At 37.9% G+C, this 23,740-nt stretch overlaps 1 protein-coding gene across 1 annotated transcript in view; it reads right to left on the bottom strand.

Moving 5' to 3' along the window:
* USH2A (usherin) overlaps positions 1 to 23,740 on the bottom strand; it is a 689,554-nt gene that overhangs the window by 89,363 nt on the left and 576,451 nt on the right. Inside the window, exons 58-60 of the mRNA XM_041722698.1 lie at positions 21,051 to 21,209; positions 19,411 to 19,573; positions 9,321 to 9,675 (exon numbers count right to left, since the gene is read on the bottom strand). Coding sequence (XP_041578632.1) covers positions 9,321 to 9,675; positions 19,411 to 19,573; positions 21,051 to 21,209 — 677 coding nt within the window. The remainder of the gene's footprint in view (positions 1 to 9,320; positions 9,676 to 19,410; positions 19,574 to 21,050; positions 21,210 to 23,740) is intronic.

Here is a 23,740-nt window from a genome sequence, read left to right as displayed (position 1 = left end):
GCCTGACCAAATAACTGCTTATGATATCATGATATATCTCTTTCCTTATTTGCTTCAAGAACACCATGAGGCACAGAGAGAAGAGTATTTCTTTGTATCTGTTGTAGCTTCTGGGTACAACAGATTCTCAAAAGAGAATTATGTGAATAACTGATTAATGGAAGAGTCCCATGATATTTCTTGGTCTTGATCACACACATGAGATTTTATGCATTTTGGTCCTTAGTTGCAAATAACTCATAATGTTCATACATGCATGAGATTTCAGAGAAGCAAGGGGCACAGATTTTCAATTTTCATTTTGTTTGCTGACGTCCAGCGTGGATAAACAGAAAGCTCCCTGATAACGGTGTATTTATAGTGGAGTTGCATCACATCAAGCAAGAAAAATATTCAAACAGGTGATTGTGTGACCAAATAAAATCTGAAATTTGGGATCCACAGTACGTGGCATCCAGAATTTTCAGCTTTTGTCATGCCATCATCAAAATATTTAATTTATACAAACCTGAACCTCTGTGACAAAGACAGAAGATTGGCACTGTTCTGGGGCCTCCTGGGTCATAGACATGATCAACAATGCCAGCAGTTCGAGCTTAGTTAACACCCGGCTACAGCACTAACAAGATGTTTCACCTTAAAAATTATATCAAGACAAAAAGATTCATTTGCAAACCCATCACATATGTATTCACAGGTGGTGGGTGTGGGTCATTGCATTTGGATTAAAAAGCAAATGTCTCTCTCTACATGAGAGGTCACTAGCTGGTATAAGGCAAAATCTTTTCACTGTTCGGCATAATTAAAATATTCCAACAGTGGTTTCAGTAATTTAAAAATCACAGTATTGTTGTAATATTTTTCTAGGCTTCAGGAGCTCACAATTGTTTGGCCCAATCAAATCTGGGAACACTAGAGAAGTTATCACCCATCAAGGTAATTACTTTCAAGTTGAAATAATTACTCTATCAATGTTAATGGTCTTTCAACTTCAATAAAGCACTCACCTGCCGATAATCACGGCTAACCTCTTGCTCTAATGCAATTCCCTCTCTATTTAGTAGGTTATATTACAGCCGTTACAGTGGTCACTTGTCCTGAACAGCTGCTGAATTTCACTTTGATCGGCTGTGAACCATAAAAAAATTGGTCATCTGTGTATGATTTCCCCCTCACCCATAAGCCCTTGCAGAGCTCAGGATATGATCTCTTGGCCGTAATAGGGTACTTGAGGGGAAGCCATCTTGTCCCAGGTAGTGGCTACTTCCCACTTGTGACAAGAGCGCAGTAGTTCAATTAACTCCTGCCCTTCACTGCCATTTACAGCTTGCTGTCTCTGCTAAATGGCATATATCCTGAATTTATGGCCTGGGCCTGTTACGGTGTGGACAAGTTCATTTAACTTTTCATATATGTATTTAACAAGGTTCTGTGGAATTCTTGGGTGTCTTTACCCTTCAGTTAAAGATGAAAACGAACAACATACTGGAATGAAAGGGTGAATGGCCTCCTCACCAACTGCCCCTCATATACTGATAGCCTGCTCTTTGGCACAGGTCAAGTAGGCTGATGCCAGTTTGAGTCTGTGGGACGTGTGAAATGTGTTTGTGTGTGTGTGTGTGTGTGTGTGTGTGTGTGTGTCTGTTATCAAAAGACCTCATGTTTTGCTGACAGGATTCCAGATCAGGAATGGGCAGGGTCCACTGAGCATCATGGTAGGTAAATAAAACTGCATCTAGAGAGGAAGTCTAATGAGGATTCTTAGAGGGACAAGACTGAGATATTTTGGTAGAAGGGGAAATGGGTCAGTGCCAAACCTTAGAGACACAAAGAGCATGCTTTTGCTCCAGGTGACTTAGCTAAGAAATGGAGCCCAATCTAATACTTGAGACATTACCTGGAAATAAATTAAGAAACAGTTAAACTTGCAAGCTCTGAATTTTGTTGTAAGTGAGGAATACTTAAAATATGTAAAACACAAAGTTTTTCATTCATGACCAGAGTAGTACAGTGGCTTTATACGAATCAAAACTTTTCCTACTTTTGTTTCATTTCTTCCCGCTTCTGTTCATCCTAAAAGTAGGACTTCTCAAGTTTTATATCCTATCTACATTGCCATTTATAGTTGCTAAAGTACTCTGCATGTGCATTAATTTAGCTAGCCCTTGCAACAGCCTTGCGAGTTAAGTAACATTTTAGTTCAAATATGACGATTAAGGAGGAGGACAGATCTATTTGAAGGGTAGGATGATCATTTGAGGAGGAAGAATGTGCATGAAGAAATGTGGTCTGCAAGCAGAAGGATGCAAGATATACTTTAGAAGTAGTATCAGTAGGATTTAGTGAAAATTGGACACAGAAGTAAGGAAGGGGGAGAACTCAAAGATTATCTGGCTTGAGCAACCAGAAGGAGGATGGATCCCTTTAGTTATGTAACAGGGTGTATTAGGGAATAATAAGTACAGCTTAGAAAAAAATAGGCGATACATAACTCTACTGGAACTGCTGGACATACCTCTGCAGGACTTACGGAAAGACAATCAGCCTCACATCTTCAAGCCCACCTTCCACTGAAGATCTATATAAAACAAATTCTATAAGAGAAGATCCAGGTTCATGACCAGCAAGTTGAAGAAGGAAATTCGGTAGAGAAGCATCCTCGGGTTATTTCCTTACTACACGGGAAGAAGGAATGGGGATAGGGCACACCCCTCTCTCAAGGCATATGAGGGATATCCAAGAGAACAACTTGAAGGAATTGAGGGTGTCTGCAAGAAAGGGGAGATGGACAATCTACTCTTTTCATGAGGCTTACTACAGAGCGGAAGAGACTCAGGATGATTTTGATGCAGCCACTAGTGTGGAGAAGCATCTTCTGAGATTCCTAAGTGATGCCAGGATTTGGGGATCATGGCTTAACACAGAAGCTGTTTCCTGCTTCTTATTCAATGAATTCTGAGGTTGTGAGGCTGGCTGGGTCTCACCCAGCATGGCAGGTCAAGTATAGAAGATGGGGTTGGATGAACTGTACTTTCCCTATTTGGCAGAATGAGTTTTCCCCAGGCTTGGAGGATGCCAAGAAAAGGATGAGTTTGTTTGTATGTTTGTTTGTTTGTTTGTTTTAATGTGATGGGGCCCAGTATCAGCTGACTGCTCAGGAGATGGGAACCACAAGGTAAAAGAGGCTGTGGGGTGAATCTCTGGGGGCAGTTATGGTGCAAGAAAGTAGCCAGAGACTATGTTGCCTGCATCAGAGAAGGTGAATCATGGAGTTTCCCATGCCAGATCTCCATATAACTCCACAGGAAACAGTGGCAGATGGAGAAGAACAAGATTCATGAGTAAGGCTCTGCTCCCTTTTGTCTGATTCTCTCTTTTCTCCCACACTCCTGGGGACATTAGCAAGAGAAGAGGGAACTCAAGAAGAGGGAAAAAAATAAACAAAATAAACATGTCCTTTCTTTTCTACTGCAGATCTCAACACAGGCTTCAGAATAGTTTTTTTTTTTTTTTCTTAACACCTGAAATGAGTCCTGATTATCAACACTGAGCTGGGCCTTGTCACTGAATGTGACTGGAAAACCATAGGACTCATCCTGAAAAGTAGTGATGATTGAGCAAGGGAGTTCCAGAGGAAGCTTGTTGGAATAAAGTGGTTAGAGAAAAATAAAGCTCTCTCTAAGAAGTACTTATATGAAGCTGAAGAAGACTTAAGTGGTTTGCGTGTCCTGTAATATTGAGCACAAAGCAGATCCCTGATATATACCTGTGATTGTTACTGTATTATTAGAAAAATGGGATAAAGGTAGCACAAGGCTAGTAAATGAAAAGTTAATGCCAGACCAAAGACATCATTACAACACAACAAAATGGGTCACACTAATAAGTGCTCATTGTTTTGTGTGACATTTACCCACCCCTACTTTATAATTTTATGTAATGAATGAATAATACAGTTACATTATAAAAGGTGAACATCTCAGCTCATAAAACTGATATAAAAAGTACCGTAATTGTTTTTATTACCAAATTTTTCTTCATTTTGGAAAGATAGTCACCAAAGGAGTCCTTCTAGATACCTAGATCTCCTAGAGCATTTCTATTGTGTTATAAATAAGGGGAGAAAAGGCTAAGAAACATCAGATTTTAAGAGCTACAATTAATTAAGATCATATGTAAGAAGCAATAATATTTTACATTATACTAAGCCAAAAATACATGGCATTAAGAGCCAATTAATCAATTTACTCACAAACTCTCCGTCATATGGCAATTATGAAACAAGCATCTCCTTCCCCCCGCCCACATATCTACTTAACGGTAAAGAGCTTTGAGACAACCACAAGAGAAAATTTTGAATACTTCTTCCTTGACTTTGGGCAAGGAAGTTTGGCAATGAAAATCTAGAAACTAGAGTTTGTAGGTCTGGATTTTATTTCCATATTGGAAGCCAACTTTTAGTGACCCATCTAATTTGCTTACCCCTCAGCACCGTATGCTTGATTCTACACAGAGAGTGAAGTACCATCTATCTTTCAGGGTACTGGGCAAAGGTGTGATCTGGGCTTGATGTTTCATAACCCTGCGGGGTAAGCAGGGATATACTGAGAGCACAGACTAACAGGTAAACCACCTTTGCCTTTAAATCCCAAGTTATTTCTGCCAGTGCGATGGCAGGTGCCAGTGAGGAAAAGCAAACAAATCTGAATGGTGGCAGCAGTATCGCCAACCTCGCCAGGAGCGTTCCCTGTAAATACCACCATGGAACTCTTGCATGCCAAGCAAGGCTAAATACAGTTTCTCTCCTGACACTGCACAATTCATCACAGAGCTAATTGGGAAGGGAGTTTAAGGACTTCTACTTAAAGCTTGTTTTCAGGAGTGGAGAGTATTGGTCTGAAGAGATCCTAGGAATCAAGATATCTCTCTCTTCCCCTTCGAAGAACCTACTTGGGCCCAAAGGGAGATGAAACTTTTCATGAGGTTGGGAGAGAAGCTGGTGATACATTAAAACCCACGCTCTTTCCATTTCTTCTCTCCTGCTGCCTCTACTGCTGCTGCTGCTGCTCCTGCCAACACATATGCTCTCCACCCCCATGGAGGGCCCCCATTGCCATTTCTCCATCCATTGCCACCATCAAGAGGATTCATGCATCCATTGCACCTGTTTTATGTGGCTCTCGCAGCAACGTCCACCTGTCTATAAACAACTCTGGGGGGACGTTGGGACAAGCCAGGGATGGCACTACACTGCAGGCAATTTATTGGTGGCCCCTCATGCAGAGATAGGATCCCAATAAACAGGAGACTAAATGAGACTATTTAGTGATACCTCTTGCAAGTCTGTGGATTAAATTGTAATCTTTCAATTGTAGGGATGGATTCTGCGCCTCACCAATTAATTGAAAATGTAGTTCTTTTGCCCTGGAGAATTTTAGCCAAAGTGGTCAGTGAAACAAAACTTGAAACATTTCCTAGGGCAAACACAGACATGGAAAGTGACAGTAAAGATGTTTAGCATGAGCTAAACAGGAGTTAGAGAAATACTAAGTAGAGCCAGGAAGACAGAGAGGAAGAGAGAGAGAGAGAGAGAGAGAGATTTAAAAGGGAATCATTAGAACATGAGCAGCAGAAACTCAGAAATCTGAAATGCTCCGCGGTAATAATCTGTGCCTCAGACTTGATTACTCAACTTCCCCTCAGTCTCTGCTCTGCCCAGGGGCCCAGTCTCATGGTAGCCTTCAACAACACAGTTGACCATGGTATTGAGTATTGGCATACTGAATATAGTGCTCAATGACTATTTGCCAAATTGGATTGAATTGTCAATAATCTGTTCTCGACCCTGAAGGTTCATTGCTCTGGTTTAGAGAAGTCATGCTGTTCTGAACAGGAAGGGATGGACTTAAGTGACAAGAGGAAGGATTTGGGTAGGATAAAAGAAACATCCTTCTCTGATGATGAGAAATTGGAATTAAATGGTAGTACCCTTTTCTTATTGAAGAAAGAAAAAGGCTCTTTAAAAAAAAAAAGGCTTGAACACATTCTCTTGGGACATAGAAATGTATGAAACTCAAAGACAATGGTTTATTTTTTTCTGATTCTTTCTTTCAAAGCTGGCAGCCCATAAAGAGTCAGGAGACCACGAGGGCAGGGGACCACCTTGGAAATCTGGCCCACTAACCATGTCTGAACACTGCCCCGACTGCTCTACAGAAGTCCTTGATTGCTTAAAAACCTCAAATGGGGCCTTTCCTCATGACTCTAATGAAATCTTTTCTTGGGATTCTCTGGGCCAAAGATCCAGATTTGGAGATGGGGGTACTTTGAACATGCACACAGATTCAAACATTAAAAAATAGGTTGCAGAAATATTACTCTTTCCTGATCATTCTCTTTAGCATTACACAAGGCTTACTCTTCAGAAAATGGAAGAGCACAGAAACACTGGGCTGCCAGGTAGAAGCTATGTTGCCAGGACCCATGTACCAAGGGCTATGTGATGTGAAAAGCTTGGGGCCATAGGTCTTCCTCTTTTTTGGGAACTTTTTTAGTGTGATAAAAACAGAACCTGGTGGATTAAATATAGGACAGAGTTCATTGTATACTTTAAATCTTTCATTGTGAGATGAAGGGATGATTTGGAGGGTATTCCACAAGGGAATTCCAATAGAATTGTTTTGGGAGGTTGCATGTTTAGGCTCAGGCCTCTGAAAGTCATACTGTGAAATCAGAGGCTTAATTATTGCAGTATTGGTGCCTTCAATAAAAATATATTTAAATTAAGGTATCTCATTTAGAATGCTCTTGTCAAAGGTTTTTCAGCATTTTTAGTTTATTTTTCAGTATTTTGCTTTCAGGTGAAGTTTAGAACAAGAATTCCAAGGATAAATCTCAGGCCGAATTCGTAGATTTTCAGGATGTTTGGATGGTTTTCTAGGTAATTTGTTGAGGACAGGTGACTTGGAGACCCTACTCCTCCGCCATCTTGCCCCTCCCCCCATACACAAAGATAAACTCAAAATGGATGAGAGATCTAAATGTGAGACAAGAGTCCATCAAAATCCTAGAGGAGAACACAGGCAACACCCTTTTTGAACTTGGCCACAGTAACTTCTTGCAAGATACATCCACAAAGGCAAAAGAAACAAAAGCAAAAATGAACTATTGGGACTTCATCAAGATAAGAAGCTTTTGCACAGCAAAGGATACAGTCAACAAAACTAAAAGACAACCTACAGAATGGGAGAAGATATTTGCAAATGACATATCAGATAAAGGGCTAGTTTCCAAAATCTATAAAGAACTTATTAAACTCAACACCAAAGAAACAAACAATCCAATCATGAAATGGGCAAAAGACATGAAGAGAAATCTCACAGAGGAAGACATGGACATGGCCAACAAGCACATGAGAAAATGCTCTGCATCACTTGCCATCAAGGAAATACAAATCAAAACCACAATGAGATACCACCTCACACCAGTGAGAATGGGGAAAATTAACAAGGCAGGAAACCACAAATGTTGGAGAGGATGCGGAGAAAAGGGAACCCTCTTACACTGTTGGTGGGACTGTGAACTGGTGCAGCCACTCTGGAAAACTGTGTGGAGGTTCCTCAAAGAGTTAAAAATAGACCTGCCCTACGACCCAGCAATTGCACTGTTGGGGATTTACCCCAAAGATTCAGAAGCAATGAAACGTCGGGACACCTGCACCCCGATGTTTCTATGAGCAATGTCGACAATAGCCAAACTGTGGAAGGAGCCTCGGTGTCCATCGAAAGATGAGTGGATAAAGAAGATGTGGTTTATGTATACAATGGAATATTACTCAGCAATTAGAAATGACAAATACCCACCATTTGCTTCAACGTGGATGGAACTGGAGGGTATTATGCTGAGTGAAATAAGTCAATCGGAGAAGGACAAACAGTGTATGTTCTCATTCATTTGGGGAATATGAATAATAGTGAAAGGGAATATAAAGGAAGGGAAAAGAAATGTTGGGAAATATCAGGAAGGGAGACAGAACATAAAGACTCCTATCCTAACTCGGGGAAATGAACTAGGGGTGGTGGAAGGGGAGGAGGGCGGGTGTTGGAGGGGAATGGGTGACGGGCACTGAGGTGGACACTTGACGGGATGAGCACTGGGTGTTTTTCTGTATGTTGGTAAATTGAACACCAATAAAAGTTAATTTAAAAAAAAAAAAAAGAATTCCAAGGATATGGTGAGAAGTCATAGATTTCTCCACGGATCACATAACAACTAAAAAAGATCCGGTCTTAAGAGGACTGCTTCTAATGCTTTTAGTGAAGGCTCTAGGAAGATGTAATATGAAAGATATTTAAAGATAAGTAAATGTCACATAAAAATATACCAATTCCGAATTCTAAATAAAATAAAAGTTTATTTAATAATATCTCCTTAATTCACAGACTGCTTATTTTTTAGTCATGTGAAAAAAATTGAACATAAGGATAGGGAGAAAATACTCTACTTAACTATTCATTTGCAATCATTCTTTTGGATTTTCACTAAAGTATTTTTGCTAAGTATTATTTAGATATTTTGATAAATGCTATACTCCGTAGGATAAACTTCAGGTATATTGGCATGCCTAGATTGGCAACATAGAAATGTATTCTCATGTTTGCAGTATTATAAAAGAGAAAGCTCCCTAACAGAAGAATCACCCTGTTTCCATATATCTCCCATAGAACATCAGGCTATGCCAGGTATAAAGAAAGTTCTCAGAAGATACTAAGTGAACTCAGTTAAATTGTGTTATGGGTCAGAGCTGATCAGCCCAGAAAAATCACTACTAAGTTATAGTGCATGTGGTATCTACATATTATCCAGATAGATCTAGAAGTTTAACTTTCTTTTTTCTCAAAGAGCCAATAATATCACATCTATCTATATCTGATCTGAGTCTGTATCTATATCTGTATCTGTATCTACATCTGAATCTGCATCTATATCTGTCTAATTTTATCTGTGCTTCATCCCCATGAGGTATACAGAGACATATTTAGTATCCCCATTTCATGGATTTAGAAATCAGGCAAAGAGAGATTCACTTTCTTGCTTGAGGTAATACAAATTAATTGTGGCCTGCAAACTAGTCTCCAATATCTATTATACTCAGTTCAGCATCTTCCCCATGAGTACATTCCTCTTTTTCACATGTGAAATATTTTAATATATTTAAACTGTAACTAAAGAATAACGATAAGCTGGATAAAAAAAAATCCATGTCAACATATTAACCAGATAATCTAGGTATCTGCTATTATTTTTTTCTAAGTTCTTACCATCACGGTGAAAGCGTGCACAGTAGAGATGTTAACTGTTGAATCATCTGGTCTCTCTCGGTAGACCACGTGGTACTGGGAGATAATGCCATTGGGAGATTCTGGCTTTGTCCAGTTCAGCAGAACTGAATGAGCACTGGTGGCTTGCACCCAAGGTGCTGGCAAATCTTGAGGTGGGGCTTCCAGGGTCCTTGCTGATGACCACAGACTCTCCACTGAGCCTCTGGAGTTGTGGGCTCTCACCCGGTATTCATAGAGCGTGAACGGCATCAGAGTATCTGAGGCATCTGTGAATTCAAGGGCTCCTTCCGACCAGACAAACAAAAGGGACTCCTCTTCAATGCCAGCAGGACGTCTGAAAGGAAACCAGGAAGGCAATCAGGGACAGCTGCACACTTCAAAAGAAGGTTTGCACATAAGAAATTGCTTTTCGGGAAAATTTGTTGTCAATTCAGCTGTCCCTTTCTGTTGTCATAATAAGACCAGAGGGAAGAGTACATGAGAGATCCTGACTCAGTATCATTTTTTTAAGAGTAGGTTTTATATATGTATATATATTTATATATATTTATTATATATATATAATATACATTTTAGATATATATTTATATATAATATATATATTTTATATATAAATATATATTTGGTTTTATATATATTTGGCTAATCCTAAAGAATGTTCATATTTCATAGAAGACATGGAAACCACAGTAGAAATAAAAACATTTAGACAGTGCAACACCACCCATAATTACATTTTATTGTATACCTTAGAAGTTTTTCCTTAACAAAATTGCACATGCAATATGTGGAAACACACACATTATTTAAAAACTTTAAAAAATCAGAAGCACATATGTGAGCACTATTACCACATTTAAAAATATTTCTGGATCTTTCTATGTTTATGAATATGTATGCAAGTGTGTACATGTGCACATGCATTACATTGCACAATTTTATTTTTTGCACAACTGGAAATTACATTATACAGAATTATTGGAAGTTGATATTATTGGGAATTCTTACTGTTCTAGGGTAGATGGATTGTAGTAAGTATTCCAATTTGTTTGTCTCCCTCTATCCATGTCTATTGCTAATGTGCTCCCATATTCACTCTGAACTTGGCCATATGATTCTCACTGGTCAACAGGACAGTAGCAAATTAATGCAGAGTCTTGCAAAATGTTTGCACATTGAGGCTGACCCTTTCACTGCTCCTGGAACCACAAGATCTTTGTGCGATAAAGCCCTGACTAGCATACTGAAGGATGAGGAATGATGACGGGAAGCCCATGGTTCTTATTCTCTTTTACCTTACACAATGTCATTTTGCCTCTGCTTCCAGGATATTTAAAAAATGTTTTAAATTCACATCCTGCAAGTCATGCATTTTCTCATCCTCTGAATTTTCTCTTCTTTAATTAAGCTATAACCCTTCCAAGTAAGGGCCATTCTTTCTTGTATTCATCAATATACCTTTATCGAGCACTTAATAAGCACTTCGCATTATACTAGGAGCAGAGGTACACATTCCTTCTCTAAAGGAACTCATGGCTGAATGGAGAAGATAGAGCTAAATGCAAATTAAAGAAAAAAACCCCTGATAAATTATATAATATGAATTTGCTCTAGACATCTTTAAAAAGCAAAAGTCAAATTCCTTTTAGATGTCTTCTCCAAGACCTAGTAAAATGCAGAGTATGCTAAAAAAATTCTTTCAAGTACCTGAGAAAAGGATTGTTTAGTCTCATCTGTAGATTTGACTGATATAAAAACTAAGGCCCACACATGCTCTTTTGGTACTCAACATATAGAGCATTAAGCATTTGAGCAAGAGAGATAGAATTGTCAGTTGTTAGTACGGCCCCAAATACCTGCTATTTCACTTGGAACAGTTATTTGCTCATCTGGATATAAAACCATGATGCAAAAAATAAAAAATTTAAAAAAATTTAAAAAAATCTGATAAGATGAAGACCTAACCAGAAGTGGGGGGGGGTTCCTGAGGAATTGTGGTTGGTCTATTTCTATATTCCCAGCATCTGAGGCCAGTAAATTCAGTAACTATTTGAACAAATGGCCAAAAGACATGTAATTCCATGGCTTTTCTGCATTTTTGCCTCATTTCTATGAACTCTTTTTATATACTAGAGTAGTATTCTATGTTGGGGAAGAATGTACCCAAGAGATGACCCTCTCCTATTTAGCTTCTCCTCTGTGCTTGATAGACACTGATGGATAAAGCGGTATTTTCCAGGCCGTTAGGAGTATTTAATGAACATACTCTTCAGATGCCAGGATAGTCACATGCTGCCATATGAGATTAACCATCAAAATGGAAAGGGTTATTAAGGCAAAGTAAATGACAGTACCTCTCACAAAAAAGGCAGGATATTTAAAATCTTTGGCTTTGGGGATTTGATGATCCTCAAGTTGATAAATCACAATGACCTAAGCATGAGCAATGACAAACCTCCTGCTGGAGACTATAGAGGCTTCATAGATACCTCTCGGTGACCTGCAATTACGTTTCGGCAACCCACCTCATTATTCCTTGCTACCATGCGTGGGCCAGATTCTGCACTCAGTGTAGGTTTGCAGGGTTTGGCCTTTGTGCTTGCTGCAGATATGAGGTACCAGGTGTGTCATTGGGAGGGATCCATTCTAATGAGGACCACAGGGCTCACAGCCAAGGACTCCTCTCAGTGAGTTTTTAAAAGGTATTTGCAAGGAACATAATACAGCAAACAAACAAAAACTTCTATGGGGAAATAAAATTGTCTGTTTTGTCTGGCTTCAACCTTTCTATGACAATTCAATTAATTTTTATTAAACTCTCCTGAATTCCCACATTGAGGGGTAGCCGTGGTTGTGACATTCTTTTAAAAATTGCCTGAAAGCATGCATTTTAAAAATCTGTGCAATACTATGTCAGCTTCAAAGTTTCTCTACCAAAACAATTAAAGGATGCAGGCTGGTTAAGTATTTATTGCCACCACTGAATACTCAATAAATTAATATTATGTTGAGATGAATGCTCCATCTATGATGTTAAAAATGTAATATCTTTAGGTCTGAATAAACTTTGAACTGAAGAGTTTAAGTAGATCACACTTATTCCTAATTTATTTAAGATTTAGGCTTCAACTGTTCATTTAACTGGAAGTGCTGCCTCCTGAACAGTCTGTGTTTGGGGAAACCACATTGTCAGTTCTCTCTGAATAGCCAAATGATTATTCTATGCTTAAACTCATCTGGGAGATCCTTTGATAATGCCCCTTTCCAACTAGAGTTAATTTAATGTTGCTTAACACTAAGAAGAAAACAAAGATAAGTATTAAACCTAGGAACCATAAAAAGAGATTCATATTCATGTTTTCTTACTGTAGTATAACCTTAAAAAATCTCCCTACCCCTTTATTTCCTGCAACAATTCTCGGCACTTGTCTTCAGAAACAATCAGAGCAAAATCCAATAACTCAGTTCATTTCCCCTAGCAATTTCAGATTATGAAACTGCCACCTTCACCTTATGAAGAATAATAAGGATACTAATTTAAATATAAAACCCAAAATACCTGTAGTCCAAGGAGATAGGTTGTAGGTCTAGGCCTACAACCACCTGATTAGATGACCTTGGACAAAACTCATCTGTGTTCTCGAGTTTCCATTTCACTTTGTAAATTGGAGTTAATAACCTTATAGGGTATAATGTCCCAGCATTTTTGTAAAAATTATATCAAATTATGCATGTGAAAGTCACTGGGTTAAATGTAACACATGATACAAAGTTATCATAGAAATGGCACCCAAAGCTGCATTTAGGAAGACAAATCCAGCCATCATATAAAGGCTGCCTGGAATAGGAATGACAACAGGTAGTTAGTCACACAGTCAAGAGGTCATTTCAACAGACCACGGAAGAATAAAGATGCATCCTGAACTACAGTTGGTGGTAGAGGAAATGCAAACACAGGTGATTCACAAAATACCATGTGCAGGTTGAACCACCCAGCTTCGTGGAATGAGTAGATACTGTGATGTTGGCGGAGGAGATGTCAAAGATAATCGAAAAATGTTAAGACTTAATCCCATTTAAAATGGTAGTGATTTGCCGTGCAACTAGCCTATGCTTACCACTCCAGCGTCACGTTCCCGATATCTATTCCATTTTACATTCCAGTCATAATCAAATACTTGCCTATAGTTCCCTTCTGTTCCATGATGGTTCATGCTTCCATGACTTTGATCGGTCTTCTATGTGCTGTCTTTTTTTCTATTGATTCACTTGTCACACTCTATCGTAATATATTTTCTTTCTTTTCTATCTCCTATACCATACCACAAGCCCCTTGAAGGTGAAGACTCTCTCTTACTTACCTATATATTCTCAGCCCCTAGGGAAGCATGACACACTATAATCAACAATAAATACTGTGTAAGCAATGACGGGATGACAGACTGGTTGACAAGTACAGACCAAAATTCTCTGAAACCTGGTTAACAAGAAAAATGTGCCCATTATTAAGTTGTTGTCTCTAAGCAATAACGCTTTCCCTCTGGATCTGGCTTTATGGTCGTGGAGCTGGGACTCTGCAGTGGCATTTCTGCTTTACAGGCTGAGTCCATGTTGAGCTGCCAATAGGGGGCGCCAGAGGGAGCTCAGAAAGCTGAAAGGAAAAAGGACCTGGTGTCTTACTCTTTGCTTCCTTTTTGCTTGCTGTTTATGTAAGCATCTCTCCAGCCAGGGGTTTTCACCCTGAAAGTAACAAATCCTCCCTCCTTACGAGAAGTTTGAGTATGAAATTTTAACAAGACTTCGAAAAACTAGCTTTATCTCGTGCCTTCTCCCCAGGCACCTGCATCAGCTGGAAGCTGCCTCCTCCTCAGGTGTCTGGGTCCCAGCATAGGTGGGTGGCGGGTGTGCTCCCCTCTAGTTACTGAGTTTTAAGAATTCTAGCTGCCTCAGTTCCAAGGGCAGTAGCTGTTTCCAGCAGTTGCCACCTGCATGATGTCTTAGAGTTCACTTTTTATCCTTCCAGTTACCTAGTTAACAAATTTACAACTAGTTAACAATTACGTATGTTAAATTCTTTCAGTTAAAAATAACTGTTGTGATTTCTCTTTCCCAAGCAGAACTTGCTACAGAGAGTGATGATGATGTTCACATAAAGAGAGGAATAGGAAAATCATAAACAGGGCGAGGATTGATTTGCAGCTGGACTACCTGAATTTACTATTTTGTCTTTATCACATCTCATTATACTTTCATTGTGAAAAATAATTAGAAAATATGGATGAGCAAAAACACAAGTACAGGCAGTCCCCAAGTTATGATGGCTCAACTTATAATTTTTTGATATTATCGTGATGTGGAAGTGATATGTATTCAGTGGACATTGTACTTCAAAATTCTGAATTCTGATCTTTTCTCGGGATAGCAGTATTGTGTATAATACTCTTTTAGAATTCGGAGCAGTGGCAGCAAGTGGCAGCCACATGAGCACAGGGTAAACAGCTGACACACTTACAACCCTTCTGTACACATACAACCATTTTGGCTTATGCTTTTAGTACAGTGTTCAATAAAGAGATGTTCAACACTTCTTTTTATTGAACAAGCATAAACTAGAATGTATTGTAAAATTATGAAATTTATAAAAATATTATCAAATAAAAACTAACACAGAACATTATTTGTGTTCGATGATTTTGCCCAACAGTAGGCCTAATGTAAGTGTTCTGAACACCTCTAAAATAGGCTAGGCTAAGCTATGATGTTTGGTGTATGAGGTGTATTTTTTTTTTTTTTTACGATTTTATTTAATTGAGAGTTACTGTTGTAATGAAAACTTGGAAATCACTTATTTTGCCATCTGTAGGGGACTAGTTAAATAATATTGACATACATCCATATAATATAATATAGTTGAGTCATTAAAATAAATGAGGTATGTGTGTGTGTGTGTGTGTGTGTGTGTGTGTGTACATTCAAATGCCCAAGGAAAATTGGAGAACAGCATGAACAATATGATTCCTTTTATGTAAGGGAAACTATAAAAAAGCAGAAATGTTATATATATTAAAATTAACAGTAGTTACTTTTATTGATGGAAATTTTATATGCCTTGGATAAGTCATAAAGAAAGGATATATAACCTTTGTAATATTCTGTCCCATTTAAACTTTTTTCCATCCAAAGTATTTCTAAAAAGTCACTAAATTTTTATATTGTAAAGCCAAGCCCCAAAGGTATCAGCTTCATCCATGAATAAATGAAGTCTCTTCCATAAATATTCCAGACAAAAAAGAGTCCTTCTTTCCTGTAAACCTTCTGGTAAATATTAATATTTTTCATATTATACTTCTCTTTTTTGGTTTATCTGCTTAGTTTGACTTTTATTTCCTGTTATAATAAAGGTCTTTGGTAATAGGACTCAGATCTCACAGTAGATATGAACATTATCTATCTATCTATCTATCTATCTATCTATCTATCTATCTATCATCTATTATCTATCTAATCTATTGAACTATCATCTATTGATCACCTATCTGCCTATCTCCATATCTATCTTTCCACACAACAGGAATTGATTGTTTAAAAATTCCTTCACTTTTGAGTCAATGCCCTCTTTTCTTACTTTACTCAATCGGCTTGATTTTTCATTCTAGAAGATTATTACTTGTGGTTCCCTGCTTGGAATATTCTCCCATTTCAACCAACCATCCAAACCATCTCAGATTTTACCCTTCAAAATCTTACTCTTTAAATACTCAGAGTTCATTATTCTTTTCTACTTTTAAGGTGTTTAGAAGGTGTTTGTATATATCTTTTTCTTACGGCACATCAATCAGTCTTTGTATTTATTTTGTCTCTATTAAAATAGTGGGAATTCATTTCATTAAGTGTTTTGTAAGGTCCTAAGAAAAAAATATTTGGTGAATTTTGTGGTTAGAAGTCGGATTTTGCGGAGGGATCTCTCCATTTACAAAGTTACAGATATAAGATGGAGAATACTGAAAAATTGTTATTATAATATCCAGATGTGCTATGAGGAGAAAGTAAATGCCCAAGATGGCCTTGTCTATACTCCATGGATAAACAGGTTGCACAACACTAGCATCAATGTTGTCCCTATTGTCAGAAACGTCTTTTGTAGCTCCTCACCTTAGTGATCAAAGTAGCCTAGATCAAATAACAAAGTAACAGGTAAACAGAACAGAAGCAATCGCATTAATAATCATATCCTTCCTAGATTATTGTGTTTTGTTTTGTAAAGTCATCAACACCCCTTTATCTGCGCAGATGCTTTTCTAGAGGATGGTATCTAGGGGCAGTCTTTAAACAATGGAAGGAAATTACTGAAGAGAAGTGATTTAGGGGGTTAGAGGGAGCAGAGTGACAGGTATTTTCAAAATGGCATTGGCAAGTTGGCTTCCTGCAATTTAATGAAACTATCTGCCTAGGCCAAACCCCGTCTTTGGTTTGAGCTAAGTGTATTTCCTTTGGTGGAGATACAAGAAAGAGGAGGCAAATGATGAAGCAGGAATTACATGCCATAACCTCCCCAGAAATACTGCAGGCTCGTGGCCATAACTATACAAGGGGCTCCATGTAGTCCCAGAATGAAAAAGAACTATGTGTCTACATTCTATTTCTGTCCTTACAAATTTCTGATTTTTTTTTGCAGCTATCTAAGAAAAATTTGATATTGTTGTTGTCTAAGCACATTTAAACTTCAGCTGAAATAACCGCCAAGTGATTCATGCCTATGTAGGTGAATATAACGATTGTATCTGGAGCCCCAGTGCGCCATTTTCATTTCACTTTAAATAAAAAACAAAATGTATCTATGTCAGTCAGTGCCCTTCTGCTGTACTCAGAGGTATCAAACAGGCTACAATTATGATTGTGAAGTGATTGTGTCACATTGGAGGAAGGTTTATTGCTTTTGAGTCTGCTAGGCAGTAACACATTCTGTTTCATATTACTCTTTATATCATTGTTTGGCTGTGACTAGAATAATCAAATGCCATCAAATGCTGTCAAATTCAATTTACAGTATTTTTCATTGAAGCGGGCTTTCTGCATTATATTTCCTGTTTTCCCTCTCTATAGCTGCCATGGAATAGTCACTGTAATCATGAGCTTTATTTACAAAACCAACAGACTGAAGCCACGTCCTGCTCTATAACAGATACTTTATTTCCCTTTATTCAGAATAGGAATTTGATGTGCTTTTCTCATACAATTAGCATTAAGTAGACGAAAGAAAACTATTCCAAGAGGATGGGCATTTTAGAGCTTGCACTAATGTGCTAGCGTAAAATGTAAATTCGCATTAGCCATTTTTTACGTGTTCGTGTGTATTTGAATCAGAAATATTATTCTTCAAATTAATGTTTGCTGAGAAAGAATTGGGCTGGCTCCTTTTTGGCCATGTCATTTACATAACCAGAAATACAATAATACTTTCTCCTTTCATAATTTTCCTACACACCCTTAATTGTCACTGAAGATTGACCTGAATCAAGGGGTTTCAATACCTGAAGTTGCAGGAGGATCCTGAACTAAGTTTCTAGACATATTTAGGGCACAGGACCAAGCAAGTGAAGGTGTGAGGCGGCTGAAGAGACTAACAAACCATGTACCAATAGGGTTGAGAGTCTGAGCAAGAATGTGTTGTTCTCTGTTTGCTTAATGTAAATATATTCCTTTTGGAATGGGGTTTTCAATCTGCAAATCCCTTAAATCTGGGGTCATCTTCCCTAGTGTCTTTCCTGTCTTAGACATTTATGGCCGGGAGGTCTGTGCCTCCTCCATCCCCAATTTGTATGGCGAATTATAAACCCCCAAGGTGATGGGATTGGGAGATGAGTCATCTGGGAGGTGACTGGGATGGGAGCATGGAACCTTCATGATGGGACCAGTGCCCTCCTAAAAGAGACCCTCGGAGGTCCCTGGTTGCTTCTTCCAGTGAGGAAATGGTGAAATGACAGCTGTCTGTGAACCAGGAAGGGAGCCCTCACCAAACATGGAATCTGTCAGCACCTTCATTTTGTATTTTCCCAACCTCCAGAGAAATAATGTGTGTTGTTTATGAGCCACCTGGTCTATGCCATCTTTGTTATAGCAGCTGGAGGGACTAGGACAGACAGCATGCTCTCAGCCAACAGGTCCTTTGCCTCCTTGATGCTCTGTTTTACTTTTTTGCCTTCCCTTCTCTGTCTTCCTCTTTCTCCCCCTTCCCCAGGGTTCTTCTTTCTCCCCTTCCCGTTCTCTCTTCTTCCTCTGTTTCCTCTCCTAGTTATTCATTATTTATTTAAAGAAGATGTTAAAACTTTGTCCGTGTGGATCAGGTGAAGACTGGATCAGGGAGCCCAATACCCTTCATCCCCAAATGCCCATGGTTCTCCTGTCTCTCTGTCTCTCCCTGCTCACTCTCTCACCCTCTTCTTTCCCTCCACTCTCTCTTTCCTTCTTTTCTTCATTTTAAGGGGATACACTTCACAAATTCAGCACATGATGGTGAAAAGACGTTGTCTTTCTTTTGTCGTATTCCCAGTGCCATTCAGCCAGCTGAGTGGAAACTCCTTCCAGCAGAAGGGCAAGTGCAGAGGAGAGCCATTCTTTCTGCAGATGGAAAGCACCCTGTTTTTTTGAGGATAAAAAATATTCCCACGCTGCACATAATGATGTGCACGGGAATGTGGGATGTGATGGGAAATATTAGAATTAGAATTCTCATTCCAGACCTCGTTCCTCCTCTGGAATAGCTATGCTTTCCTGGTCAGTGAGTCTCTAGAAGACTACTCTACAACTTACTCAGAGGTATGGCTATGTGCATTGTGAGGTCTCACTTTTCAAGCAGGGCTCAGACAAAAATGTTACATGGTAGGGATTTTTTCCTCCCTGGATCACATGTAGAAGCTTCCAGTACCAATCTTAGACCCTCGTAGATGCTCCAAAAAGCATGAATTCCCATTTATTCCCTTACAGAAATATAATATGTATTTGATTTTTTTAGTCCTGGAATAGCACATATATTAAAATAATTTAAAATAACAGTAATAGTCAGTGTTACCTGTAAAGAAAGTAGCTGGTGATGACTCCATTTGGCTTTTTAGGTGGCATCCATTTAACCTCTATGCAAGCTGACCCCAGGGCCTTAAGAACCGGGGAATTGAGATCCACTGGGGCTGCTTCAGACGTTTTGACAAACGTTCTACTGCTAACTCCACAACTTCCTTGGAAAAAAAAATCGAGTCCTTTAGTAATTTGTCAAGCAGGAAAAAGAGTTACATATGCATATAGAAGGGTAAGGAGATCATGGAAATCATTTTAGCTGAACTTTTGTATATGACCCTTATACACTTATTTTAGACTAGTACTATAAATCTCTATATAATTTGAATATATTTATATGTATATATATTTTATGTTATATATATGTATTTTATGTGTATTTAAATAGGGAATCACTTTTGGAAAATGCATTAAGTAACCACAAATTTATAGAGGCATAGACAAGAATGCTTATGCTGGTCTGAACTGTGGTTTCTCTAGTTTATTACAGTCATTCCAGCCAGAAAGTGATAATGTACTTGAATATTATAAGTGTGTGTGTGACCTGCACATCTGGTATATTCTTAATAATATTTTTCCCAATATTTTAAAATAATGACCCTCTTCCAAAATGTAGGATCAATTAATTTGAAGAATATGGTATCTCCATAGCATAGTTTTAGAGACATAGAGATGCAACAGTTTATTTTCCATTAAAATAAAGAAAACACTGGTTTAAAACTGTTTGTATGTTGATTAGCAGAAGACTGGATCTGATAGAGCAGTATCCTTCAAAACAAAATGCCTTGGTTTGGTTTGTAGAAGAGAAGTCGGCAAACTGACTCACAATTTTGGAGATGAGGCAAAGCAAGATCACAGACCCATCATTCTAATCAACTCCTTGGGTACTGATTCTCATTTCTAGACAGAAGTTGCTAAGCACAAGTAAAGTAGGAATTCCTACCACTCGAGTATGAGATTGGGACATTTCTTTAATTTCAGGTGGAGTAACATGTTTTATACACCAATATGAGTTCCATCTTTTCTTCTCTTACTAATATATGATGTAACATTTGGAGGGATGAAGGGACTGAGGGGAGGCTCCTTAAGACCACATGGATGGATGATGATTTCATAGACCACTAGCCTATGCCATGAAACTCAGGGCGATAGTCTGCATATATGAGATAGAGTTCAGGGAAGCACAGTGAAATACATAAGATTCATTCGAGTGTAACTCACCTTCTAAATAATGCCTCCTCTCACCCCCAAAGAAAACTTAAATAAACAAAAGTGAGTACCTATTTGTGAAATTTTCATAATACCTATTTTGTTTTATATTACCAATGATTCCTTCATGTGATCTAGGTGTTTTTCTTTTAAAGGGCCTTATAAAGCAAGACTTTGCAAAACCACCATTTTAATATATTTAAATATTCATGATTGAATGTGCAGAAATGCATAATGCTTCACTCAATGCCAGGGTCTGATTTTTCTGGGTAAACAGTCCAGTACAAATAAGAAATGAAATGTTAGTCTTTGTATTTGAATCGCAAATCTATTCTTTTTTGATGAATTTTTTCATAAAATATTTTCTTTCTTTCTTTTTTTTTTTTTTTTTTAATAAAAGCCCGGGACAAGTGTCTGAAAGACTTTCACCATTTTGACATGCTTGTATCCTTATCTCATATTGTGTGAATGGAGCCAAATTTTCCAGAAGGATGGATTGATGATGACCAACAGAGGAGGTCAGAGGCGCTACACTTCCAGCATTGAGTAAGACATTGTACTCCACAGGCATTTTGGGGATGAGGATCCCTTTAAAGAGAGAGAAAAAACATATGTATTTTATACAGAATGGTCAACAATTTTTTTTCTTTTAAAACAATTATCTTTAACATTTTATAACTTAAAGGTATATTATTAACGATATGGAAATTAACGACTGCATGAATGTATATTCCAAAAGTAAAAAATGTGTATCACCCATTTTTAAAAACAAATAGAGTACATATAATAGTCCGATTCAAAGGTATACTCTATGGGCAAATAAAAATGAAGGCACATTTCACTTCTTAAAAAATACAAGGCAATTAGAAATGGTGTCATATATTTTTGCTAGGCTTACTTACTCTTAAAGTACATAAAAAAAAGCCCTCACCAGTTTTGCTTGTGACAATAATTTTTCTGTAGGCATTGTGTATGCATCCAGCCTGACACAGATCCTTGACATAATAGCCCATAAAGTATCCAAATCATAGTCTACCTAGAGAATTCCCAGTGCATTAATTATTGAGTTAGGACAGTCCACTCTGTCAGGGAGACTTATGGACCTAAATACATATGAAATTTGGGTTCAAAACTGTCATTTTTCACAATGCTTCCTACAGAAAGAAGGTCTTGTCAGTTTACCCTCTTCACAATCTATTCACATAATTAAATGCCTGTAAGTTTTATTTGGTCATGAACAACATGTATATTTTTTTCAAGGAGAGTATATGAGCCTTGAATGAAGAAGATAATGGAATTTCTCATGAGATTTTCTCATTGATCTGATAGCTTATAACATTTGTGGGTTTAATTACTTACCTTTGTAGTACTTAAATAAGGTTATCTTTGCTACAGAAACAATGAAATCTACAGCACAGGACTCAATACTCCTTGAGAAATGAGATCTAAAAAATGAAATGAACGTTTGCTTTTTGCAGATATAGCCCCAATTGTATAAGGGGTAGAAGAGCCAGTACAAACCAGAGATGCTCGGGGTTTTGTGTAGGATGGATGAAAATGAGTCTCTGAAGGATGTATTGATCATAGTCAGAAGGACTGATCAATTGTTTCCTTTGGAAAGATGCTAGATTGTGCTGAGCCCAGACTGAGAATTTTTATTTTAAATTAGAGCATACTAGTTAAATTATCTGTTGCATTTGTCCTAATGGTTTAAATTATTGCTCCTCTACCGTTGATTACTAGATTCCTATCTCCTGCTTTATATCTCTCTTGCATTCCAGACTTCTATTTTCTGGAGCCTACTTCACAGAGACCTTAATCTCAATGGGTCCAAAGCATAATCACTATATTTTCCACTCCCAATCCTGTTCTTATTCTTGGGTTTCCTTATGCCAGAGGTCTTACAATAAACCCTTAGGGTAAGACTCTTACCCTGCTGTAGACCCTGCTGTCTTTACTCTGCATGCAATTGCAGCAATTACCCGAACAAGAATAGCCATCTCATTGCATTCCAATTGCATGCAGGACAGCATACATTATCGAATACAATACAGTGTCAACTTCATATAGCCAGGGAGTCTGTTCTCCTCCCCAGTGTAGTTCCAGCAAATACATTTTAGCACAAAGTTGCAGCTCAACAAATGTTGGTTGTTCGAGTGAATGAATGAAATCTCAGGACAATATTGTAAAGCAAATGTTTTTACTTTTTTTTTTTTTTTTTTTTTTTTAAGATGAGAAAACTAAGCAACGTGTTCCAGATTGCACATTGATTACTCGGCTCAGTCTGACTTGAACTCAGGCCCATTTAATACCAAAACTTCTCTCTCTGTATTTATGCTTTTTCTGGGTAATGGAGACTAGGATTAGGATAATGGGAAAAAATGAGAGGATAATTTTGAGACAATATGAGTAGCCAGGCAGAACAGGTATTGGACACTGATTAGAGGGAAAAAAAAGGGATGGAAAAAATTAGAATTCCCACTGATGGAACAAAATTATAGGTGACTATTTGAAGTTCTGAAAGACAGGTTTTTGATACAGAAATACACATAACTCTACATGCGTGTGGATTTGTGTCAAAGTATTTTCAAAGACAAGGACAGACATGGTATCTTTTCCTGGAAAGCCAGTTTAACCTAAAATTTGGGAAGTGCATGGCTTCCTTGCCTGACCAAAGGAAACCAGCAGAATCCCACTTTTTCTTGTTTACAAAAATTTGGTATGGATTTTTCTTCCTAAAAAGCCCCAGACTGGAAAATTATATGGGTACTGAGTGATCAGAACATTCACTAGTCAGTTATTTGAACTCTGTGGTTACCTTAGAACTAATTATATGACAGCAGAAGTTTATGCTGACATGATCAGGGTGTTGAACAAGTACAAGTCCTATTCATGATGCAATTGAAACACCATGTAATTTTAGTTGCTCGCTATTGCTTTAAAATGGATTAATTATGGGAAATCTTCTGCAGACACGGGATGAAAATTTGACTAGGCTCACATTTCTGCTGAATCTCAGGTAATAGACATTTCTATGTTATTTTTTTTTCATGAAGAAAAAAGATGTTATGACAAAGATTAATGCCTAGAAAATGTAAATAAATTTATTTTTCTCTTAA

This window comes from Vulpes lagopus, chromosome 11 (genome assembly GCF_018345385.1).
Source record: "Vulpes lagopus strain Blue_001 chromosome 11, ASM1834538v1, whole genome shotgun sequence".
Lineage (NCBI taxonomy): Eukaryota > Metazoa > Chordata > Mammalia > Carnivora > Canidae > Vulpes > Vulpes lagopus.
This window is presented reverse-complemented; position numbering and strand designations above follow the sequence as displayed.